Source organism: Physella acuta, unplaced genomic scaffold (assembly GCF_028476545.2).
Source record: "Physella acuta isolate Inbredline_101_S28 unplaced genomic scaffold, ASM2847654v3 ptg000362l, whole genome shotgun sequence".
NCBI lineage: Eukaryota > Metazoa > Mollusca > Gastropoda > Physidae > Physella > Physella acuta.
This window is the reverse complement of record NW_026731881.1, coordinates 88-27728: the sequence shown is the minus strand read 5'-3', so window position 1 is coordinate 27728 and position 27641 is coordinate 88. Positions and strand designations below refer to the sequence as shown.

General features: G+C 33.0%; 2 protein-coding genes across 7 annotated transcripts in view; one reads left to right on the top strand and one right to left on the bottom strand.

Moving 5' to 3' along the window:
- Positions 1-23861, top strand: part of LOC131941431 (protein MTSS 2) — a 48959-nt gene extending 25098 nt beyond the window's left edge. For 3 of the 6 annotated variants that reach the window (XM_059300683.1, XM_059300679.1, XM_059300680.1), the window contains 5 exons: positions 986-1080; positions 6640-6798; positions 9457-9646; positions 21425-21523; positions 21669-23861. In XM_059300683.1, the coding sequence (XP_059156666.1) occupies positions 986-1080; positions 6640-6798; positions 9457-9646; positions 21425-21523; positions 21669-22459 (1334 nt within the window). In that variant the 3' untranslated portion in view covers positions 22460-23861. Of the gene's footprint in view, positions 1-985; positions 1081-6639; positions 6799-9456; positions 9647-13083; positions 13126-21424; positions 21524-21668 lie in introns of all 6 variants that reach the window. The other 3 variants (XM_059300681.1, XM_059300684.1, XM_059300682.1) reach the window with 3 other exon arrangements.
- An 872-nt stretch (positions 23862-24733) lies between these two features.
- On the bottom strand, positions 24734-27427 carry LOC131941433 (MKRN2 opposite strand protein; the record flags this gene model as incomplete). Its single annotated transcript, XM_059300685.1, is given in 3 exon segments — positions 24734-24896; positions 26130-26284; positions 27378-27427. Coding segments are annotated over 3 exon segments (235 nt in total), but the record flags the coding sequence as incomplete, so codon positions are not given.
- Between the last annotated feature and the right edge of the window lie 214 nt (positions 27428-27641).

Here is a 27641-nt window from a genome sequence, read left to right as displayed (position 1 = left end):
TCCGTGTTCCAGATGTTGACAGAGGTCGCGGTGATCCCCGAAGCGTGATTGCAGTTGTCATGAGCGTAGAGGGCGGTTTCTACAAATTAGGAACGGAACATGGTGTTCTAAAACAACTGTATGTTAGAAGTGAGTTTTCAATTCTTCACGAAAAACTGCTGTTATTGTCGTCAGTTGGCACTGAGGAAAAAAAACTAAGAACCATCGCATCTTCACAATCATTGACTGGGGGCCAAGGCTACACTCGCTGCAATTGCACAACTAAGTGCACAACAAATCGCTGCAAGTGTAAAAATAACAAGCTGCTATGTAATTCTAAATGCCATAAAAGTTCAACTTGTTGTAACAAATGATAATATTGATTGATTGAGACTATAGTACAATAAAAAATTTGAATAAGTTTTCCCTCTTGTAGTCAATTCGCTGTCATTCCTGGAAGTGGATTTCCCCAGCACATGTCTTTCCGCAACCTCCAAGGCTTTCTTTTGTTATTTCTTAAGCAAATATTTAGCTGCTTTATCCCCTTTTCTTGCTTAAAAGCTGGATAAAATATTTCTTGCTGTATAAATGGTGCATCATGAATTGGAGTTGGAAGATTAAAATTTCTACAGGTTTCTATGAGGATAATTTAAATATCAACTTCATTAAAAAATGTGGGTAGTCTTCTAAATGCCTAATTCATCAATTTTGACAGTGGCCTAATAATATAAGAAACTGTTATTAGTTCCCTTTAAAACCTTAAATTATTGTTTTATGTTGTGATATCACATATTATACATACATTTCAAAAGTATAAATTAGTAAGCAAATAATTCATTTTAAATACTGTAATTAACAAATTAAGAAACTAAAATACTTTACTAAAATAATTTAAGACACATTTTTATCAGACACTATATATCAAGTTACACAGAGGTGATGAACAAAATAACCCAATCATTATTTAGAATAGGCAATGTCATATGTATCTTTTTTTCATGCTTAGGTGCCCAGCCTATATATGCTAACATGTCAGATATATCACCTGATGATGGAGAACCTACAACTCCAACTACTCCAGCTGTTTCAAACAAAAACCAGGTTGGTTACGTACACTTTCAACCATCATTCAGCCAAACCTTACCACCCAAATTTTTCTTTATTGCACACTTTAAACCATCATTCAGCCAAACCTTGCCCCCAATATTCTTATTGAACATGCATTCATCATCATTCAGCCAAACCTTGCCCACAATATTCTTTTTCAACATTAATCAAGTACAACCAAGCAGACTCCAAAACCAATCAACTGATATCAAACTCTTCTTTTTTTTGCTTATTTTGTGAAAGACTAACAACCTGGGGAAGTAACAAACTTAATTTAGACTTTATTATTCTAATTCTATATTCTCAATGAATATTTTTTACTTTTACACGGTCAAATAAATAGTCAAATAAAATGTAACTATTAAAAAGAATTTAAAATTTTGGAAGTTAAAATAATACTACAATGCATTGTGATTGCATGATTGGTTTGCCTGATTTACTCAACTTAAACATTCAAGATTTGGCTTGTGTTCATCTTACATTAAAGTTAAATCTTTAATAATGATTTTTTTAAAACTGAAATAAAACTTAGCCATTAATTTTAAGGTATCTCCATGAATTAAATGGCTTCTTTCTCTGGCCTAATAGGGTCCTAAAATAACTTCATTTAAAAATAATGTAGTTAATAAACCAATGAAAAGCATGATTGAAGGGGTTAAAAGAAGCAAGTACAGAAAAATGGTAGTAGTAGTTGCCTACTTCTTGTTGTCTTAATTTTCTCCTACCTGCTTGAGTGTTTTGTGTATCACTATTTTGGTGCTTTAGTCCTTTAGGTTAAATTGGTAAACGGAGTTGGGTAATTAGTTAAGACATTCTACCAGAATAGAACTGTTTTCAGTGAAAATAAATATTTGAAACCTGAATCTGATTTAGATTGTGCTGTATCCACTCAAGGTGCAGATTACTCAAAGATTCACTATGCTCATTTACACTTCTAACATATTCACTGGATACATTTTCTACATATCCAATTTTGCTCCAATCATTTTGACATACCATTATTCATTTTTGAACTTTGTGTTTACTAGGTGAAATATTCTCTGAGCAAAGACAGTGAAAAATAAAATACTTAAAAAAAACTTTTTAAAAAACCACGTTTTTCTTGTGGACTAAAAAGTAGAAAATAAATTTTTCTTTTGTGCTTCCTCGAGCTGTGCAGATTCTTGTGATGACTGACAAAAAACGTGGGTACGTTCACCATCAAATTTCCCGACCCATCTGCCCGACCCACGTTTTTTGTCAGTCATCACAAGAATCTGCACAGCTCGAGGAAGCACAAAAGAAAAATTTATTTTCTACTTTTTAGTCCACAAGAAAAACGTGGTTTTTAAAAAAGTTTTTTATACTGTTTATTTTCTACTTTATCTAATGACTTGATTAAGTATGACTTGACTAAGTGTTTATAAATACATGGACTAAAAATCTTGAGCGACCAGGATTCGAACCTGGGTTGTCGCGGCCACAACGCGAAGTACTAACCACTATACGATCACGGCCAGCGCGCTCACATCGATTGGGGCCGAAGTAACTGTGTCAATAGGCCTCCAGTCTTGTCGGTATCTTTAGAAATCATGTCCTCAATTTTATGGTCCTTGGGGCGTAATTAAATTAAGCTAATTACGGTCTCTAATTGCTAGTTTTTATGATTGCATCTGAAATTGTTAGGCGAAAGTAGCCTGCATGCCAAATTTCATATCTCTAGAGCAATCAGAAGTGGGCTAATTTTCGATGTCAATTTTAACAACAAACAAATCCACAAACGCGAAGCTAAGTTAAGAAAAATGTGTTAATGTATCACAACTGAAATTTTTCTAATAAATAAAATACAGATTCAATACATATGTTCAATAAACAAAAATTACATAGTTTGACAGATAATGACTTCTGTTTATTCATGTATAAATTTTAAATGTGCTGCACTAAAAGTAGGTTTTTTTGTGGGTTATAAACTACAAATAAACCGGGAGTGATCTCCCCTAAACTTTCTCAAATATTCTTATATAAAACAACTATGCGATGGGAACTCCATTTTAAATAGGCCTACTTAAAGTTTTTAAAATAGAATAAAATCTCGTAGAAAAAAGAATTGCACACCAAGTGAACGGCAAATGAAATGTGCATAACACTACAGTGTGCAATATTATTAGTACTTTATAAATTTACATGTGTTTTTTGAGAAATCGGAAATAGCGTAAATTAGTACTTCCGGTCAACGGAAATTACTCAAAATTTGACAGACGTTAGACAATTAGATCTTTTACTTACATGTGAAATTTCATGTATCTATCTGAAATAATACTCAAGTTATAGGCTTTTGAAAAATTCAAAGTAGAAAAAGTACCACTTCCGGTTATCAGAAATCGCCCAAAAGTTGATACGGATCTACGATTTTGATATAATATTTATATATGAAATTTCATCAACCTAGCTGTAACGGTACTCAAGTTATCGTGTTTACACACACACACAGACATACGGACAAGATTGCAAAATTATGTTTTTCCATATCAGTGAAGTGTAAAACGTCGAGATTTCTAAAAATCTCGATATTTTTTTTTTTGCACGATTACAAGACTTTCTCTATACTTCGTATATACGAGAAAGTAAAAAGAACCCAAAAACACTTATTTTTAAGTAATTAAACATAACAGCTGTCTGCCTAATTTGTAACCTATACAAGCCACTTAGCATGCCGACCTGTAACTTGTGAATTGTAACAACAATTTTTTTTTCATAATACAAGGCGCATACAGGTTTTTGGTTAAGGGAAACGCCGAAAGTAAAAGGTGTCATATATATATATATATATATATATATATATATATATATATATACATATATACTTGTATTTATACTGTATGACATAGCTTCACTAAGGTGAAAAATACATTCAAACATTACTCTGTAAAACAAGAACAAAACACCATGTAGGCCAACAACACAAAACAGTTATCTCACAAAACAACACAACATATACACAATACAACCAAAAACAAGAAACACAACATAATATGTTTTATAGTCCTTGTAAAAAAAAAAAGCAATTGGACATAAAGGAATATTAATTAAGATAAGCAAACATATAGATATGTATAGGTTTACACATTTATTGTAATTGTCAAATTAAACCAGATCGATAATTACTTTAGTATTTAATACTATTCATTTTTAAAAAGAAAATTGTCTACCATCAGAATAAAATATATTTCATCATAAATGCTAAAACATTACAGCGTAAAGACAGTTTTAAAAGTGTAGTTGGTATGAAAGTGTGCTTTTTTACAATATGGAAAACAAAACCTAATAGGTGGAACATTCAGAATTATAGCCTAATGTAAATTTTATGCTATCGGTCTCGCACTTCAGATCTATACATTTTTTAATTAGCTACTGCTAATTTGTGTTCTTAAAAGGTTATTTTTTTTAATATAATGACAAGGCATAGGTTAACTCACTGTATTGGCTCACACACCTCTTTACGGGTATTTGCAAAAACAATATTTACCTGTTTCAAAAGCTATGATGCTGATTGTAAAATAAACAACTAGTTACTCTTAATTTGAAGTTTGCTTATTCATCTTTTGGAGGCAGTTTTTTATAGTTTTAAGTAAATTTACCGATGTGCTTAAGTATATGTTCATTGACTAGCACTAACAGTCTTGAACTCATGTGAGAATGTGTTAATTTTTCAGTACATTTTTTCTGCTTCCTTTCTTCTCTCCCCCCCCCCCCCACCATATATATATATATATATATATATATATATATATATATATATATATATATATATATATATATATATATATATATATATATATATAGTTGCGTACAGTTTTTGACACAATACATCTAAAAATATGTGCATCTGTATAGATGTAGAGGCGCTAAAGATATTGTGACAAAAAAAATGCCTTGCACATACCTGGCATTGAGCTAGGCGCCAATAAGTAAGCCAAGAAGTAGGCTGTAGATATACTTGCAATGAGTTGTTAAAATATGATATTTAGGGAACATAACATGATAGTTTTAAATTCGTAGTTGCAGTGTGTTAGCTGTTGTTGTTTATTTTTGTGTGTTGCTGAACTTGTTTTAAATTTTATTTAAATATTCTCCAAAAAAGGCGCCACTTTCCTTAAATGGTCATAGGGGGAGCGGCTGGCGAAGGTTATTTGTCTCAGAACATCTTGCAAGAAGACTAGTTGTCTCAGAAACAAAAGCTTTTATAATAATTGCCAAAAAGACCATCTGCTCAATAAGGTCAATTGTCCAATAGTTAGTTACTAGAAGTTTTAAATATGAAGATCAATGGATTAATCTATAAACAATAAAGATGTATGTGTTAAACTTTGATAAAGATAAATTGTAAAGTAAAAATAATCTATTATGTAAATATCAGATATATTTATTTTTAATTATCACATCATAAACTATAATTGATTATCTCAGATTTTATATCAAATTTAATTATATAACTTATCAATCACTGTAGCAAATTGTCACGTTGATTTAAATAGAAATACACAGAAGTTTAATGCATTTCAATTTTAAAAGAGAATGACATTTCTTCATAAACACATTGTCTAAACATGCTTACTTATCTTTAAAATAGCGATGCATGCTACTTGTGTCCTCTGTAGAGAGTTATGTGTCAGCACACAAAAGAAAATCCTGCAATCAATCACCTTATTTAAATAAATCTAAAGTGTGTTCTATATGCATTTTATTTTTGTGAAAAATACAATCTCCAGTAATATCTATTGATGGTGCAAATAAGCAAGAAAATACTCTGATTCCAGAGCTGTAACAAAATCTTGAATGGACAAAAGTAATTTAAGATAGTGTGGATGAGTACTATTTTTTCAGTGCAGTTCTACTTGGCTCAATAATAGCTTGAGCAGTTTCTTAAGTACCAGCCCCAAAGCTCTGATAATTCAAATGATATAGTTTGTGCAGTTTCTTAAGTACCAGCCCCAAAACTCAATAATTCAAATGATATAGATTGTGCGGTTTCTTAAGTAATTTTTCAATCCCAGTTCCAGAATTTTTTTTACCTTTTGCTAACTATATAATATGTTGTGGGTGTAGCATTTCATATTGGGTTGAGAGTGGTTGGTTAAATTAATGTATTTCATTTGACATTTGTAAATAATGTAAACATATTTTATCTCCTATTTGGAAATTACTTTTCATTGTTTTAATAGATTTGAACAGATTTTGAATTCGTTATAACAGTCTTTATGTTTTTGGCATTTTCCTTTTGTCCATTGATGTAAACTGTGTTAAAGTTTCCTTCAAGCTTATATCTGGCACCCTGAAATGCTGAAATCATAGGTGAAGTGAATTACAAGTCACTAGAATGGATATATGATTTTCAAATAAGTTCGCACTTTTTGTGTAGAAAAAAAAGTTCATCTTATAATAGTGGTTCCTCTTATAATAGTGGTTCCTCTTAAAATATGTTTTTTGCCAATACTGAAACGGTCTAATTACTCTTACTAGCTTACACAATGGGCTGCTCTATTTGCTGAACATAATCTCTTTATTTTTACCTAGGGGGCCAGTAAAAATGGTATGTTTTCATTGGATGAAGCTATGGAGCAAATGGAGTTATGCTCTGCTGGGCTCAAAGTTGAACTGACTGGTCACGAAATCACTCTGAAATCCTCACATGACCAGAGTCATCAAGATTTGATTGAGGTTCTCCGGCCCAAGGCAAGAATGCCATCAGTCATCACACTTACATTATATATTGATGCTTTAGCCATTACACTTACATTAGACATAGATGCTTTAGTCATTACACTTAAATACTTATGTCATCACACTTACATTAGACATAGAGGCTTTAGTCATTACACTTAAATACCTATGTCATCACATTTACATTAGACATAGATGCTTTAGTCATTAGACACAGATGCCTTAGTTGTTACACTTATCTAAATGCTTTAGTCATTAGACTTACATTAGACATAGATGCCTTAGTTGTTACACTTATCTAAATGCTTTAGTCATTAGACTTACATTAGACGCACAGGGTTTAACAATGGTTCCATTCAGATCATCCTACATGCTATCATTTGTTCTATGTGAATGGCGATAACCTTCTCAGCTCTGTAGGTGTGTGTTTAAAATGAGAGAGAGCTGAACACACAACAAATTGTAACTTGGGATGTTTTGTATACACAACAGTTTTCCCACCCATTCAAAAAGTAATAACTAAACTAATGGGATATTCTGCACTGTAATAGCAGTTAGCTTTAACCACTGTGTCACTGGTGTCAGTCATTCTTTTCCTCAAAGTGACCATACTAACAGTGTTAGAAGGATTAACCTCTAACTTATTAGCAGTAGTATTAATATTATTATTATTAAGCCTGATGAAAATGATTATGTTTTTATTTAATCAATAAAACTGAAGGTTCAAGTGGTTAGCATAAGGTTATTTAGCCACTTCCTGGTGTTAGCATTTCATTGGAAGGTTTAGTACACAGGATCGTGAGTGCAAGGGCTGAAAAGAGCTGTATCATATGAACACATTGAAAAAGTGCTCTGTTGTGATATTGCTACCACTTTCCTTAGTTGGCTCAAAAGTTTTAGAACAATTCCACTTACAGTAAACCCTTACTTTACCAGTTACTTTAAAAAAATCAAATGCTTAATTAAGCTTAAAATTAATTTTCTCTTGTCACTTACTAATTCAAAACTGCATGCCATGGCTAATTGTATGACTTTAATTCCATCTGAAACCCTATTAACCTGTTAGTTCTCTTATCTCCTTTTTAAGATATAAAATAGAAATTCATATAAATGCACCAAATGTAGTGATATAGATATATTATACATGGTGGCTACTAGCTTTTTCAGACACTCCTGACCTGACATTCATTAGCTCTAATATTACCAACTCTGGGAACAGAATATGAAATTTAAAAAACACTGAATTTTAACAGCTTAACTAAAGTGTGAATGATCACCTCTAAATTTTTTCGCATATTAAATGTTTTAAATAGAATAGAATGGATAACATTTTAAGATGTATTATTATCAAATACACTATGGATCTATTTGAATTATTCAAGTTACTTGAAATGGGTACGATAGAAGTGGTAACACTTTTGCTCGCAAGTTTCCGCCCATGACGGATGATAGGCAAAGGAATCAAAATAAAAAATTCTTATGGGTTTTTTTTACAATCAGAAATAGTATATAGTGCCACTTCCCAGAAACCAGTGAAATGATATTCTAGCTATGTATTTTGTCCTCTTTAAACTATACTCATGTTATCCAGATTTTAGAAACCAGAAATACAGTGCCACTTCTGGATTGGAGGTCTCTCAAAAATTAAAAGTAATCCGAGTATAAGATCTTATAATTTTATTTACCTAATTGACATAGCACTCAGTTATCATGTTCCTACAGAAATAATGTAGCATTTCCGTTTACTAGAAATAATTCAAAATGTAAATTAAATTTTGTCCGCCTTACTTAAACAGTTATTGGCTTTTGAGAAACTGTATGTAGAGTAAGTACCACTTCTGGATACAGAAAATCGCTCCGAAGTTTACAGAATTATAAATTTGATAAAATACGTTAATAAAAAATCTCGTGTTCACATGGAAATGAAGCACCACTACTGTTTACTGGAAATCCTAAAAAGTTAAAAAACCTCTGCATAAAATGTAATACTAATGTGTGAAATTTCATCTTCCTAACTTCTCAAGTTGTAGGGTCTTGAGAAACTAAAAGTGTAGTAAGTACCACCTGAAACTGCCCAAAAATTCATAGAAAACTACAAATTTACTATAATAATTATTTATGAAATTTTGTCAACTTTAACTGTACTTAAATTATTGCATTCATAAACACACACACACACACAGTGTACAGGATTGAAAAACCAAGCTATAAAATGTCAACTTTTATTATTAAAATCTCTTTAGATTTTTGCACAATTACAATGCATCCTTTGTATTCTGCATACAGTAATGTGGGGAGCTGTCAATTTTAATTTTTGTGCACGATTACAATACTTTTTCTATACTCTGTATACAAGAATGCAAAATAATGGTAGAAGTAGGCTACTTAGCAAAAAAATAACAGAAATGTCATTATATCATAAAGTAATACACATAATAATAAACAAGGTAAAGTTTTTAAAAAATAGTGTTTCTGAAATCCAAATTTCTGCGACATAGTGGCAGACCTGTATTATGTCTGATAATGTGTTCTGATGTTTCTGCATGTCTCCATCACAGCATGACACTACCCACTTAGACCATTGTCAGATGGCCAGTAGACTAACATTGGGAGCTCTAGTGTTACAACAGGAATACATGCTATAACAAGATCACACTCTTCTTTCTTCAGATCCAACAAAATACTAGTCTGGAATTAGCTAAAGCTATCAGAGAATTAGAAGCTTCCACTGCAGCATTAACATCAGCTTATGATTCAGAAACAATGGTTTCAGAAAGTAAAACATCCTTGCCATCTTCATCTGGCTATGGAACTATGAACAGCACACCTGCCAGTTCACAAGATCCTCTCACTTCTGGGGGTAAGTGTCAACCTTATAGTGCACATGGACTAGAATGGTTTGGGCTGTAGGTAGACATGAAATGCTATTGTATGAATGATGTTTTAACTGCAAGCTTACAACATGTTTGACTCTAGCATACTATGAAATTCTGAATGCCACAGCATTGGAGAACAGTTGATTTTGTCATGAATCAACTAGACAAAATGTCTACATGAATGATTTTTTTTTCACGTTTTATTTTTTAAGATTGTCCACCTCAAAGCTACATGGTATCCCTCCCATGCTGTACAATACTAAATAAACCTAGCTTTACTTAAGTGTCTTAACTGTTGTTCAACTCCAGCTTGAAATTTGGTTTGATTGCATTGTTGCTGTTTGTAACATCTTCTAGCTTTCTCAGGACTGCCTACTTGTAAGATTTCCTTCATTGTTTTATTATTTAGATTGGAAAGTGACAGTTTTTAAAAAGGTAGTTGAAAGATTTGCCTTCTGTAAAAAATTCAGAAGAGAAAAGTATTTAAAATTAATTTTAGAAAGGCAAAAATTTTGAGTTAATCTGTGATAATTTGTGTTTCCTGATCCAATCCAAACACTGATTGCACAATGACACATTTTATCTCTACAGTTTGCTTTTTTCATGCGCCTTTGCTAACCTTTACAACTTGTTAAAACACAAATATTTTACTGAATTACTCAATTTAAACAAATCTAACCTGCAAAGGCAACAGTTTTTATTTACATTCTCGTTAGACTTTGAAAAAAAAATGCTGAAGTACTTTTTTTTTTACATTTTCTGTGATAAAATGTAAACAACCATATTGTTTTTGCATATGTTTTATTTGTTTACTAACCAAAAATTCTAAAAACATCAAATATATCCATATCTATGGTAAAGTCCAACAAAAATCAATCAGTCACACATTTTTATAACTATGTTTATTTTAATTTAATAACATCGTATATCATTTTTAAACTTTTTAATGGGCCTTTTGAATAATTTGAGACTATTCTGAGTTGACTAATGCCTTAAAGTTAAAGTAATCTTCGATAAAAAAAATCTTGCACGCAAAGTTCTCGCTTTAATGATCAGTCATGTTTTATAAAGTGCGCGCCTAGAGCAAAGGTCTGTTTTACACTATGGACAGTCATTTACAGCAAACAAAAATTATATCTACGGCAAAATAAAAAACATCGTTTATAGATTTTAAGAAACTGATATAAAAATACATGTTCTGAATTAAAAACCTACAATTGTTTTCCAAAAAATCTATAATTGGAAAGCTGCGTTTTCTACAATATCAAAGTATCATATTTGTCTGAGTTGTTTTATTTTCATATGAGTTAAAAATCTTTAAAATATTTTTTTTTTACTTTTATTATTTACAGCATTCATTTCTTAATTTAAAATAATACAATACATAAAGTTGAATTCTGTATGTGAATGCAGACAGCGGATCCGTGATTACAAAGGAATAGAAAAAAAAATAGACTTGATGGTCATAGTGTTATATATCTAAAGTGCTCTTCATCTAAATTAATGATATAAAAAATTAGTATTGAAGGTGTTTTAAAACAAATTTCAATTTTCAAACTATGTTAATTGTAGACATGTGCATCAAACAAAATTAAAGAAAATATTTCACCCTACACAAAAATTCAAATTGTGTCTGAAAATTATTTACTTTTAGTCCTTTGACACTCATTACGTCTCTTTATAAATTAGGAAAACACAGTTACTTACTTTTTAAAAAAAAACACTACATCAGGGGGAAAAAATTACTTATTACTATTGTTCTGGTTTTGGGAAAAAATCAATTACATAATTAGTGTAGATTGGTATTTTAAATCCTGCCTTTTTATAAATTTTATTCACTGAACATACTGTTTACTAAATATTAAAAGTAATCAATAACAGTTTAGAAGCCAGCTACTAAATGTCCTCTATGTTTACTTCTATCTATCCGTTTGCAGGTAAGCTTGGGGTATTATAGTTGTTCACTAAATTGAATTAAGTGCGTCTGCCGGCACCCCGGGAAGGTTCTATTTGGTGCCCTGGGCTATCTTGTGAGCACTATGGTGCATAAATTTTGTTTTGAACAGTGCAATAGACTATAGATAAGAAAGGTTACTGCAGTCTTTGACTGAATTGAATCCGTGAGTCCTCTGTGTTTGAATTTGGATTTTGTTTTGTTTTTGTTTGCTTTTTTGTTTGTGATTTGTTTGTGGTTGGGTTTGCATTTGTGTTTTTGTTTGTGTTATGTTTGCGTTTTTTTTTTGTTTTTTTTTTTATTGGTTGTGGTTAGGATGGGCAATGCTGGGTATATGCTGATTACTAAACACACAAGTCATGATCCTTTACAGATAGGTTTTTCACAGAGGCCAGTGCAGGGCCTGGCCGGGATGGCTAGTCTAATTTTAAAAAGCATTGTTCCTTAGCTTATTTTGGAAGTACAAGTACAACCAAATAGATCATGATAAGTAAGCATCATTCGCATTTTTTGCAGTAGCATAAAATATTGTTAAAAAACTAATTTTCCAAAGACTTAGCTCAAACTATTAATATCAACTCAATCACCAAATGATGTCTGGTTAATAAAATAATGAACAGCAAATATCAAAATCTGTTATGCGCTGTATATATATTTATTTTAACAAAGCACTTGAATAATCATGAATAAAAATGGTAGCACAAAATAATATAATACAAAACCTAATGGGGTTCAATAACCAAAACCCAGAATAGTTTTGGCTTTATGTGACTGATCAATCCACCTAAACTGGACAGTCTGTTGGCCCGGCCACAGGTCATTGATCACATAGTTTATGCAGCTTCTATATCAATGCAATTTATATAGCAACTAAATTGAAAAACATGTTTTTGTGTTCATGGTGGCTCCTAATGTAACTAACTGGTGTAAAGATGGCTTCTCTTTTTATGTCCTAGTCTGACATGACTGCAATGTCTGTCTTGGTATCTGGTATAGATTTCAAGCAGAAATTTCTTCTATATAATACATGTCCTTGTTAATCTTATCTAGGCTTTAAAGTAAATAAAATATACCACAACTATTTTACCACAAACTATAGGTTTATAAGTGGGGTTTTTTTTGTTCACGATGTTAATTTAGTTTAGTGGCATATAATAAACACTCAAGGTATATGTGTCAATAATAAGCATAATTTATCAAATAATTTGGAGTAGCTAGTCTAAATTGAAGTTTTATCTATCCAGAGCAAACATTTGTAGGAGTTTGACAGGATAAAAAAAATGTATTCTAAGTTCTGTGACAGCAATTTTATTTTAAAAAATAACTTTAAAATAAATATTTTCTATCTGTAAAATTAAAATAAAACTGCAACAATTTTTTGACGTTCAATGTAGAGCTCAACATTTGCTGGTCAATTTAGCTTGTGACTATTGACGTGTTTACTCAGAACTTGGTTTATTTTTCTAGGTGCACAGGCAAACATTGAAGAATTGTATGAGGAATTAGATGGTGAGATATGGTATCATGTAGAAGCATGATTCTAATTTTTTAAATTTGTAGTTTTTTTAATCTGTTTTACCCGATCTCATTTTTACACTCTTGATTGTTTTTATTTTTAATTTAAAACGGCAATATCAGACTTACCTAGGTTTCAATCTTAAATATAAATCTTTAAATCTTAAAACCTGCGTAATTTGATATATAGCAACTCTAAGACTTTGTGTAACATCATCCATTTGATTCTGTGTGTAGAATAATTTTCAACTTTACAAAAAAAAAAAGTAAAATTCAATTCGATCTGTCTGAATTAACATATACTTAGTGTTGTAAAATGCATGCTTTTAAAGTTCTAGCCTATACTTTTTCTTTTATTGTTTACATCAGTTCAAGCTATCCATTATATTAGCTAGCTAGCTACTGGCAGAGTTTGGTGCCATAATACAAGTTAAACCAATTTCTGCCATGGTGATTTATTTCAAACTTTGTAGACAGATCTATTTCTAATGACCTACAATAAAGTATAGTGAGCTGTATTTGAAATGATTCTTTAAAAAAATTGTAAGTATGCAATACCAAAAAAAAGTATTAACAATCAGTCAGGAGAGCTAATGCTCACAAAAGTTTTTCAATGATGTATAACTCAGGTGGACACCAATAAAGAGCAGATATTTGCAGAGTATGACTTTATAGTTAGCCTTCAGTACCTGTCACACCGGTTATGCTGTCAATCTCTCTGCTCTTTACAAATATCTACATCAAGTCATTAATGCAATCAAGTGTAATGCCAGCTTTGAAAAAAGTTATACTTGGAAAATTAGGAAAAGAAAATTTTATTCTTCAGGAAAATAGAACACTAAATAACAGTTAATTTGTTACCTATCTAAACATTTGTGTTTGCACCTGTACACAATAAATGTTTCGGGGCCAGTGGCGTAGCCAGGATTGTCTCATTGGGGGGGGGGGGGGGGGGGGGGGGGGGGGGGTTGGTGTTGAAATTTTTTCCATCATTTTATATATATATATATATATATATATATATATATATATTTATTTATTTATTTATTTATAAGCTGTATGTCATTTCTTCGCTTTACTCTGAAGAAATAAGAAAAAAAACACAATGTGGGCCAACAAAACAAAAAATGCAACCAAAACAATGAACACAACACAATTTGTTTTGTAATCCCTGTAAAAAAAAAATTCACATGATTCCTGGAATATTAATTAATACAGGTGAACTAGGGGAAATAATCACTCACTTAATATAGAAATGTATGGTCTACACATTTCATTGTAAATGTCAAAACAGTTCAATAATTACTTTAGTATGTAATATATAAGCTTAATACTATTCTTTTTTTTTTAAATATGTTGTCTATTATCAGAATTAAAGATTTTGTTATCATAAATGCTAAACTGATACAGCATAATGAAAGTTTTAAAAATCAGAGTTGGCATAAAAACATGCTTTTCAATGTTAAAGAAAAACTACATTTAATATTCTGAATAATAGCCTACATATAACTAAATTATTGGTCTTACAGTTCACATCGCTCATTTTTTAATTAGATACTGCTTTTTGTGTTCTTTAAAGATCATTTTTTAACATAATGATAAGGTATGGGTTAGATCACTGTATTGCTCACACACCTCTTTACTGGTAATTGCAAAAACAATATTCACAGAGTTTTACCCGTTTCAAAAACTTTGGGTTAGGCATAGTACTTAAGTACCTCATTGCACGTTTTCCCAAATGTAGTTAACACATCAGTTGGGGGGGGGGGGGTCACTTTAGGTCTATTATCTTACCCAGTGTATACCTAGGTGTGACATTAATGTCACTTTAGGTCTATTATCTTACCCAGCGTATACCTAGGTGTGACAATGTCACTTCAGGTCTGTTATCTTACCCAGTGTATACCTAGGTGTGACATTAATGTCACTTTAGGTCTATTATCTTACCCAGTGTATACCTAGGTGTGACATTAATGTCACTTTAGGTCTATTATCTTACCCAGCGTATACCTAGGTGTGACAATGTCACTTTAGGTCTGTGATCTTACCCAGTGTATACCTAGGTGTGACATTAATGTCACTTTAGGTCTATTATCTTACCCAGCGTATACCTAGGTGTGACAATGTCACTTCAGGTCTGTTATCTTACCCAGTGTATACCTAGGTGTGACATTAATGTCACTTTAGGTCTATTATCTTACCCAGTGTATACCTAGGTGTGACATTAATGTCACTTTAGGTCTATTATCTTACCCAGCGTATACCTAGGTGTGACAATGTCACTTTAGGTCTGTTATCTTACCCAGTGTATACCTAGGTGTGACATTAATGTCACTTTAGGTCTATTATCTTACCCAGCGTATACCTAGGTGTGACAATGTCACTTTAGGTCTGTTATCTTACCCAGTGTATACCTGGGTGTGACATTAATGTCACTTTAGGTCTATTATCTTACCCAGTGTATACCTAGGTGTGACATTAATGTCACTTTAGGTCTATTATCTTACCCAGTGTATACCTAGGTGTGACATTAATGTCACTTTAGGTCTGTTATCTTACCCAGTGTATACCTAGGTGTGACATTAATGTCACTTTAGGTCTATTATCTTACCCAGCGTATACCTAGGTGTGACAATGTCACTTTAGGTCTGTTATCTTACCCAGTGTATACCTAGGTGTGACATTAATGTCACTTTAGGTCTGTTATCTTACCCAGTGTATACCTAGGTGTGACATTAATGTCACTTTAGGTCTGTTATCTTACCCAGTGTATACCTAGGTGTGACAATGTCACTCTACACAATTACAACCTGTCCAGTACAGGTAGGGGGGGGGGAATAACCAACTCAGAGTGAACATAGCGTCAGTTTTTAGGTGACAGTTCTAAACATACATATACAATTATACATATATACTGATTCAGAATTAGATTTAAATAAGTAACAGTGGGTTACTGAGTAACCCTAAAAACCCTACGCCACTGTTAGATGCACCTAAGATTGTGTGCTTACATCATTGCTTCTCATCTCATGAGCATCTTCACTACTCTTTCTAAAAATGTGATACTAAGTCATCAGTACCTGCGTGGTATTTGTTGGTTTTTATTGCGCCATCAACGTCAGCGTAACGTTTGTTTTAACTTTCACTGGCTGTATATACATTATATTATTTATATAGACCTACCTTTTCTATGATCTTTAATTATAGCTAAGCTTCTTTTATAACTCTATAAGGAAAGTTGAGCCATTTTATTATAAATAAATGAAAAACCCAAATATAAAGTTTCAACTGACTTAATGTCTGAAATAATTTAGTTTAAAAAAAAACAGTAATTAATTCTTTTTTTTTAACCTTTTTTTAGACAGCAAATATTTGTAAAATGTGAAAATGAACTAAATGGAAAAGCGAGAAAAAGCATTCTCATATCCTGAGATTGTTTTTTTTTAATAGTTGCCAATTGGTATTTGTTTTTTGTTCTACAACATTTTTACATTATATTATTTACAGGGGTGCCACTTTTCCGGGATATCCCGGATTTCCGGATTCGAGAATCATATTTTTTTCCCTTTCCGGATTCGCAAGATTTGAGTTTGAAAATTTCCGGGTTTGCAGTTTAAAAAAAAAATTTAGATCGTTTTAAGCTTGAAAATTTTGGCATTGTAAAAATTGTTTTTATCATCAACACTCCCGCTAATAGCCTTTTCCGAAAAAAATGAATAGTAAATGACGTCAGCAACAATCTCACGCGTGCGCCAAGGACCAAATAAAAATCAGCTGTATCAGATGGGTGAGGCTGTAGACGAAACTTTTTGATGTCATTCGTGGTGTGGCTGTCTGGCTACTTTTTATGACGATATGGGTTGGGGGTAAAACTCGTATTATTTACGTGATGTCATCAATGGGATACCGCTAGGCTGTGTAATAAAACAACTAAATTCTTCAATTACTAGATCTAGCTCACTAGCATCGCCGATAGTCTTTTAAAAAAAAACAAAGATTTTGCTCCGATAAAAAAAAAATATTTTTTTTTTGTATTTGGTATTACAAAAAGAAAAGAAAAAATCTATTTGGAGGACTATTTTATGTATGAAATAGAACTGTGCTGTTTTCACTCAACTTTACCGTCATTTTTTACCACCTCGTACCCGCTTCTTCAAGGTCGCGCTGACCGTAAGACCTACGTCACGAGACCACGTGAACACAGTCTGAGTCGTGTCTCTCGGTCAAGGCAGTTCTACAAGTACTAGCGCTGTTTTATTTTAACGTGGTTATTTTTAATTCAAGAAAAAAAATTAGATCTGCATCGTTTTATATCAGTAAAAAAATATGTAGGCCTGCTATAATTCAGTTATACGATCTAGCAGGGTCTACATCTAATTTTTTTTTTTTACTTTGGTAAAACGTCATTGAAATGTTTAAACAACCTTGAAAATAGCCGCTATCACTGCCCCCCCCCCCCCCCCCCCCCCAACCGCTTGTAAAAAAAAAAATCAGCTTTTCACTTAGTCGGGCGGCTACATCTCTGACATGAGTATTACTAGCGTAGTTACTTCTAAAATTATTTTTAGAATTAACTTAATTCTGTTATTCCGCGATATGAACTTAAAACTTCCACAATATTTCTTCACGTCATCATGTATATCAAAGGTGGGGGCATTGGGGTCGTTCATAAATGACGTCACACTCGTAGGGGGAGGGGGTCCGTAATTTTGTCATGAGGGGGAGGGGTTTAGATGGTGTGACATCACACTTTTGCATTATCGAAAAGCTATGTTAGAAAACTAATTTTAGCCGTTATTTCGCGTTTTAGAATATTGTTTCAATAAAGTGTAGTAGGAATTGATTAAAATACTCTATGTTGACAGAGGTCAGACAAGATTTTTTGAAAAATATCTTATTTTAAGAACAATTCGACTGCAATTTTTAGGGGGGGGGGGGTGTAGGTTGAGGTGTGACGTCATTTTAGAGGGCGGGGTCTGGCTTTTTGTGACGATATGTGACCGAGGTGAGGTGGGAGGTAAAAATCGTCAAAAAAGCGTGACATCATTTATGGATGACCCCATTGGTGTTGATTGGGAAAACAGGGTTTAAGGTTTTTGTTGTGGCTGTTAATAATTAAAGCCTTGAATAGCTACAGTAAGTCAACCCTGTATTTTAATACAGTGGCAATCTTATTAGGGGTCTGCATATAGTGTGCTTATTATTCAATAACAAGACATAGAGGTTAGCAAAATATTTGTTACTTAACAGTTGGCTGACTGACACTTTAAATCAAGCTAGGAAGTTCTAAAAAATTAAATAGTTATGTTATAAAAGCTGTCTGGGGGGGGGGGGGGGGAGTTCTACAATAGCACATTATGGGGTAGGCCTAGAGATGGGATTAACATTGTAAACTAATTTTGTTGTAAGCACAATCCTTTAAAGATTAATTTTTATTTGAAGCTTGTTACAAAGAAAATAAATCCATTTTAAAGACATGTAAATTGAACATAATAATATATGAATCAAATGTCTAAAAAAATAATGAAATAAACAGTCCATTTTATTTTGAAATTCCGCGCGGAATTAAGTTTCAGGGTTTCAAAAATTTCAAATTTTAGTTTCAGGATTGGTAAAATTTTGGGATTCATTTTCAGGATTCACTTAAAAAATGAGTGGCACCCCTGTATTTATCATGATTTATACTGGTGTGATTGTTGAGCTTACACTGCTCACTCGAAAGTCTCAAGCTGTTCAGATCCAGGGATCAAGTCTGTAGGACATCCCTGAGTACTCTCAGCTCTTATGGGTACCTGGATCACGTTTGGGAAACCAAGGCCGCTGGGCAAAGTATTTACCACATTATCCTTCTGTAAGCTGTGGTAGTTGAAACAGAAGAACTCCACTTCATCTGCTTAAATGTCTAGGGCACAAATGGGGAAAAGATATTAATTTTTAAAACAATCTCTTCTTGTTTGAGAAATATCTATATATGAATTATATGTAATTCTCGTCTGGGAGCCCTAGAAAACATGCTGTAAGCGCGCCTTGCAGTCCCCTCTCTTCTTGACTAGGCATAAATCAACCTCCCCCACCCCCACATGGTCTGGTGAGCTGTGGTTCACGCTAAATGTTTACAATTATAGAGCCGGGTTTAGTGACTCCTATTAGAGGCAGATAATTTAGTTTGAAACTATTTTAAACTTAGGGGAGGTAATTAAGAGGAGGCTGCTTTCACGGGGGGGGGGGGGGGGAGGAGTAGGGTAGGGGTTGTGGGAAATGAGGGGGGGGGGGGTTATCGTCCTTAATGACCAACTGATAGTATTTTAAAGCAAATATTTTCAGTGGCAGCATTGGTACTGTCGAATTCACAAATTATGAATTACTGAAAAGTAGAAATAAACAACTAAATAGCGGTGTATGATACGCAGCGGGTCGGCTCGTATTTTATAATAGTAATTGGTCAGAACGCAATGAGCCCAAAACCGATGAAGTGCCTAAAATAATTCCTTAAAATCAATGTTATCCATTGGTATTTTTTGTTGTTTTTAACCTATTTAATTTTATTATTTTTGGCCGACAAAATTATTTTTGAAAAATTTCTTTGTGCCTTGATAAGTAGATCTTAATAAAATATGAATGGAAAAAAGTTTGTTTCTTCATATTTTCAATTTTGAAGATTTGTGAAGAGAATATTATTGAAGATTTATAGTACTGTTGGAATCAGATAGAAAAAAAAAACAGTTGATTTTGTCATAATTTTTTGCTGCTCTGATTAGGTATGCAATGGATAGCCCAGTCCAATCTTTGATGTCTGCCATCTTATGTAATGTTGTCTTTGCACGGTGCCCTGCAGTTTTGTTTTGGATAGGATGATGGCTCGTGTTGCATGCCCATGCCAACTTAGTTTCCTTTGACTACTATGCTTAGTGCTTTCTAAAAGGGACCAACCAGATTATGGACATTTAATTTATTACGTCCTCTCTCTATGAGATCCCTCCTTAGCCTGGATTTGTCTCTGGAGGTCTGCAATGAGGGACCTTTCCTCACATCCACAGAGTAAAATGTTTCTTTTCTAAACGAGTTCTGCTGTTGTTTGTGCAAGTATTTCTTGATTCATTCCCTAATCAGATAGGATGACAGCAAGGTACTTGAATGAACTAACTCCAATCTTTGGCCATTTACCTTTATGTCTTCTACTGTACCTTTTGGGTTGTTGGTCATGGTCTACATCTTATCTGTACTAATTCCCATGCCATGCTGTTGATGTTTTGTCTAATTGCTCTACTAATTCTATCAACTAGCATTCATCAGTTGGTAATAATTGGTCTGCCAGCATGTTCTTCCAAGGCTTCAGTCATAATCCTTTTTTAAGTAAATAGATGTTAATAAGGATGGGAGAGAGCAAGCAGCCATGCCTGTTGTTGTTCTTCTTCTTCGTTTTTAATTATTAGTGTTGAAGGGTGATCGAGATTTATCTGCCAGTGGGTTTGAACTTGAGACTTTGTTCGAATTTATCAACCATGAGCTTTTTGCCGACTCGACCACGCCTCCAACACAATTAAGCGTTACATGTCAACTGGTTATGCGCCATTGAGGCCATTGACTCCGATTTCAGCCTGCTTTTCTTTTTGGATTTGCTTCCATAGTCTTTGTCCAACCAAGAACAAACTACAAGGCAGCAGTTGTTTAATTTTGGAGTTGTCTCTCCTAGAAGAGTGGCTGTCCCCAGCTAACGAGCCTCATCTGCCCGAGGGTTCGATCTCGAGACTTTTCGGTTTAGCAACCATGAGCTTTACCGACTCGATCACGCCGACCCCCTAAATCATTTGCCTACAGTGTTGTTGAAAATTAGTGTGCTGGTTGCTCTCTGTTAGTAATTCTTGATAATTTCTTTTATTTTTGCACTGATGTTGTATTTGTGCGTGATACTCTGTCATCTGCCTTCTCAAACTTAAAGTCTTTAAAAAATACAATTTAGTTTCATTAATGCTTTACAGAATGTATTTTTACATTGTCACTAAATACTTCTTATAAATTCTTTCTTTGTTTTGTATTTGAAATGAAGATGTGCCCTGATCACTTCAACCTATATTGTTATATATATTCATTTTATTTGTTTTAGCACTTGGTGTTCTATAATTTGTTTGCTTGAGAATCTCACGACTTTTGTTTGCACCTCACCTTAAAGTATTTAAAAAGGTGTAGAATCCTAGGAATTTGAATTTGCTGCCTCATTTTATTTGCATGGATGTTCAATGTACTATTGCATGTTTTTTTTTTTCCATCTGCACGCTTTCTTCTGCTAACACAGACTGTGATTTTGTTGGGAAAAAATATTTTACCATTCCTCGCAGTGGAGATGTAAAGTATGATTTAGCTTTTTTTCCCCAACGCCCCGTATCTACCACAGGTGTGTCTATAGTTGGTTTTATTTTAATGTTTTTTTTTTTAAATTATTTTTATCTAAGTTTATGTCCTTTATAATTAAAAATGGTGACAAACAAATTGTTGAGGATGTTTTTTCAAATTGAAAATTTGTAAAATATATTTTTTAGGTCTTTCAAGTCATAAGCCAGGCAACAAACCTCCACCACCTGTCAGACGTACTATGTCAGTTTCTGGAGCTCCTACACATTTGATTCCTTCACCTTCTAAACAGCTATCATTAGACAGCCCTGATGAAAGTCCTTATGCTGAGCTACAGTACATTCAACAAAGTATTCAAAAGAATGTGAAGCAAGAATCTTGTCACATAGATAATGCTAATTCAAAAGTTCCACCACCTCCTATACATCCACCAAGTTTAGATAGTGGAGCATGTTACAGCCAGACTGGAAGTGGTGGAGCATACAAGTCTCCACCTGCTGTTCACCAGAAGCCTAATAAAATGTTGTGGCATCCTACAGATGTTACTCAACAGGGCAGTCACAGACAGCATGTTGATCATGGGAGTCACAGACAGCATGTTGATCATGGGAGTCACAGACAGCATGTTGATCATGGGAGTCACAGACAGCATGTTGATCATGGGAGTCACAGACAGCATGTTGATCATGGGAGTCACAGACAGCATGTTGATCATGGGAGTCACAGACAGCATGTTGATCATGGGAGTCACAGACAGCATTTTGCCGAAAGTAATTTCTACTCAGATAAGAGTTCTTTACAGTTAACCTCTTCAGAAGATGATTTACCCTTGCCACCAACTGTTGAAGAATTGCAAGAAATGGAAAGAATCTACAGCCGACCCCAGACAGCTGTTTCTTACCCAAAAGTTGAAGACCCCCAGGCATCCTTGCTGTTAGAACTCAAACACAGAGTTTCCATTGATGATGGCACCAGCTAAATAATGACAACCAAATATTTGAATATTTGAGAGTGGATGCAAGTAATTATTCATATGATTACTTGTAGGCTTTAAAGAAATGCACACTTAATGTTTTTATTTCAATGGCTTTGAAAAATAAAATAAGAAGAGTGATAAAACATAGGTCTACTAACACTTGTTCTAATGTGTTGGTTTTCAAAATCAACATTATAATAAGTATTAGCAGAAACAATTCATATAATTTCTTTACTCAAAAAAAAAAAAAGGTTGCTAAGTTTTTCTAGAAAACATAACCATGAAATGAGACCGGTTATTTATATGAAAACACTCAGAATTTTATCCCTACTTTGTTCTTGATTACCTAGGTTTTTTTTCTCTTGTTAAATAGCCTAATACTATGTAAATAATGTTTAAGTTATTTCATTGTGACTAAATCCTGAATACAGTGTTGCTTAAAGAACAATTGTAAGACTATTCAGCATTGTTAATATGATAGTTTTTTGAAATCCATTGTCTAATTTTGTTGTATTTTAGTCACACTCCCATGGTTTTTCTATTATTTTAGTAGGAAGCTTGAGTTGTCTCCACAGAATATTGACATGATCAGAGAAATTATCTAGTTGGCTTCAAGATTGTCTTATTCAAGTTTGATGTGTCCAAGGTAAAGCGCTAATGGATCTGGATAAAGAAAATTCAGACCGAGCATGGCCAACTGAATCAAGCGCCTGTCATTTCAGATTGCTGATGATTCATCTGAAGGTGGTCTACCACTGTACATAAAAAGTTGTTTAGGTCTAGTCAAACAGATTGCTCACCATTGCCTAGTGTAGAAATGCTGTACATAAGCTTGTAGCACAAACATCTTGTATTTATACACAAGCACCGGCTGCTTTCATTTTGATATTAGTTTGAGACTAATTGGCTTGCTTTTTAGAGAACATTGTCCAGAAGTGTGGCTTATAACTTGAATATCCTTGTAATTTTGCTGAGTAGATAATTCAAATTTGCCATTAAATTGTGTAGGGTACTGACATTTGGATGTCGGTCATTCAAAATTACGTATTTATTTGTGCACATTTTTGTGGTGCAATTTTTAAACCTCCAACCTAACAGTGTTACTAAGTATGTAATTACAAAGGGTTGGATATATTCCAGCCTACAGCAACTTTAAAACCAATGTATTTGTGCTTAACTGTTGGTTATCAAATATTGGGGGGGGGGGGGGAGGGAGAGAGAGAAGAGTTCATAATGGTTTTTATATTCTATCACTGCTAGGATTGACAGCATTTATTTGTAAATCCCTTATTTTACACGTGTGACACTTGTAATGTATGAATGCCTGAGGATTTTTATTTATTGATTGCCATTTCTGTTACCCACACTGTACTCTTTCATTTTGACAATAAAAATATTGCATGAACAGGTCTCATGTTTTATTTACTCAGTCTACTCATTCACTTGATCTCCAGAGAACACATTTTTTTCTCATATAAAACAAGTGCATCATTTGCTTTTTGCACTTTTCTTAATAAATAAAAACCCAAGGGAAAAAAGTTCACAAATATAATAATTAGAACTGTTATTTGAATTGATAGTCAGAAAAGTGCAAGGTTCACAATCTGACAAAAATGAGCTCAAAAATGTTACAAAAAACAACCTACACTAGGGATGACTACATCTTAATATTGAGTAACCATAGCTCTAAAGTACATACACTGCCCAGTATTGGCTGGAAAAATGAAAATGCTAACCCAACAGAGCTAGGTGGACTCTGATTTGAACTCAAGGTTAGTAGCTTAACGCTCTACCACTTAAGTCACGCCATAGTGTACCTTAGATTATAAATATTTATACATAACTTGTTTGACAATAATTTTTACCTACACTATTTTAAGTCCATTACAAATATTTCATTTTTGTAAAGTATAAAATAAGAAATCAGTGACCACCATAGAAGCTCAATATCAAACTTTTAATTGTAAATACAACTGCACTGACCAGTAATATATATAAAGTGGTCCCTTGACAAACAATAGCCTTAATTTACAAATAATCATTTATAAATTTGGTTTTACAAGTCTATTGTTAAGCAGAGAATTCAAAAGTGATTGCTAAAAAAAATATGTAATTAACTAATAAAGCATGGGAATAATTAATTAGCTCAAATTATCTACATTATTTATTGGTGAAAATATCACCACAATGGCCACTGTAACACAATGGATTCAAATCACCTTTTGCCAGTGTAAAACAACTGTGTCAACTTTTGGACACTGCAACACAACCTATGGCAGAAACCTGCTGGTACAGGTAAATGTACTGCTCAGCTCTTTTTGTTTTTTGTTTCAAAAATCTCTCACAGAACATTTCTTTACTCATGTCAGCGCCAAATTCAGGATAAAACTGAAGGAAATTCAGGACAAAATCAAAACAGTTCCATTCCATTTCGTTGTACCTGGAAGACGAAAATCAAAACAATTTCAATTGCCTGTCTGTTATCAGTGAAAAGTAACACATGTGCCAGTGGTATATTATGAAGTGTAAGTGCATCACTTCTTCCTTGCCTAAGTTTTCCTAAATTTTCTTGTTAATATTTTTACAAGCTTTTATTTAACTTGCTTCTTCAAAGTTGTTCTATCTACCCTGCTTTTGTCATTTTGAAACATGGGTTGAAACAGTCGAGCCAAATTTCAATCACTTCTTACAGACCAATGTCTTTAAACCTTTGCACGTGGGTCAGGACCCGAAGACAATGCAATCTAACATCAAATTTGATTTCATTTGAAGCGTAAATATTTTTAAAGCTTTTATTTAACTTCTTCCTCTGTCATCAGTCTGTTTGTCATCATAGATCGAAACAAGCAAGCTAAATTTCGGGCACTTCTAACAGACAGACTTGTTTCACAGTTGGCACATGAGGTCAAGACTTGAAGACAATGCAATATGACGTAAATTGACTTACTTGAATGTCTTATTAATTTTTTATGAATTAATTAAAATTTTCTGAAATTAGTAGGTTGCCTCTACTACTCTTTGCGCACTTATTGTACACACATTATCATGTTCATTTCGAGTGCAATATTTTTTAGGACATGAAACTCTATTGTAAAAAAAATTTTAAAGTAGGCCTACTGAAAAAATTTGCATAAAAACGTTTTTAGTTGCAAGCTTTTATGTAATACATGGTTTTCTTTAATTTAAATATAATACCCTACTATTTAAATTGCTATGATTTAAATAGTAATGTATCATGAAAAAGGCCTCCAAGCCTACTGTTGTTTCCGTTATTGTATTATGCAAAGAGGCCGCCGTGCCTACTGTTGTTACCGTTATTGAATAAATTGAATCATATATTTTCTTCTTTTAGTGCATATTACATTTTTTGTCATAATCTTTATATTATTCCATAAAATTATTAGAATGCCTAGGCAAAGTATAGATAATATAAATAATCAGCCAACTCAATGTGAGCATTACATAGAACTCATGATTTATAACAAAAGGCCTTTCTTATATGATATGTGAGAAACATAACTTTTTAACTATTAGGTGGTAGTTGTGTTATTTTTTAACACGGTAACAGTTAAAAGCCCCCACCCCCAAAATGGTATATGGTAGGGGGGGGGGGGGGCACTTTTTACCCTTCACATGATTAATTGATACAAACCAAAATAAATTACTATCTTACTTGAATCCCAGCCATAAATCTGACTGTCCACAAGTATGCTGTAACATTGTATTCCCATAGCACAGGATCCATGCAAGTGTTTGAAATAACAACCAAACACTCAGGCCAGATTGATCTCTGATGTAACCCTTTTTCATCATAGTCGTAAACATAACCTAAGAATAAGCAAACATGGTACATGAAAACCTCAGTATTTACTTGCATTAAACTGACTAAATGTATATTTGTATACTATACCATACTAGCTGTGTGGTTATGCTAGACATGTAGCAGGATTTGACATAAAAAATGTTTTTAAAAAAATGCTAATGACAAAAACTAAATAAACAACAAAATAAACATACATCAATTTTACATAATTATTGAAAAACAAAAGGATAGATTTTTAATCACAATAGATGTTCTATATAAAGTCACATCATCAAATTCAACATCTAAAATTAAATGGACTAATTTGACCAGGGGATTCAAAGTTTTAGTTTCATTCATCCAAGCGGCAAAAGGTAAGTGCTATAACATGGGAAAAGAAAATAGTGTCTGACTGAAATTTTGAAATTAGTTTTACAAGATAACATTATATCCTTTCCACATGCAGATATTGGTCTCTCTGCATTTAGTATATTTTGTGTACAAGTTTGAATAATATGTTATTTAAAATCAAATTTTTTTCTGTAAAATATTGTATTCACATTTTATAAATATAAAAATTGAAGTAATGGATTGCTTCTTCTTCGTTCTTATTTTTAGTGTTGGAAGGGATCTCCTCCAACAGAATTAAGTATAAGTGTCAACTAGTTATTCGCCATTGAAGGCATTGACTCTGATTTTAGCCTGCTTTTCTTTTTGAATTTCCATAGCCTTTGTAAAACCAAGAACAAACTACAAGGCGGCAGTTGTTTGATTTTGGAGTTGTCTCTCCTAGAAGAATGACTGTCCCCAGCTAACGAGCCTCATCTGCCAGAGAGTAACGGATTTGACATTTACATTTTTAATGTTTACTTTAAACTTTCAAGTATTGTTGGCACTAGAGGCTCTAAATCCATTCCTGTGTTGGATTAAGTTCTTTAACTTTGACTCACTTTGAGGCTGAAATTTCATATTTTGAGCATAACTAGTAAGAAGAGGTAGAAGTCACATCGTCCCATAATCTAATAGGTATCTCAATATAATTTATACAATTTATGTGTTTCTCTTTTTAGACGGTAAAAAAAAAATCACATAAGATTAAGAGAATGAACTGTGATTGACCTTGGCTGTCTGTGACTCCAATATGAAGATTACAAGTTCTGGAGTATCCCCTAAGATTAAAAAATAGCTGGTTAATGATTATCTTAATTCATTTGTGACAACAGTATTTATCTTGGTACTACTGGGTTGATTTTGCTCTGTTTTGAACTATCAAGTGTTCTTGTTAATTTTTTTTTACAACACACATCACCACTGAAACAACATAAGCCAAAAGTCCCAACCTGTAGACATTAGAAGACAAAATGTCTCTGTAAGTTAAATACA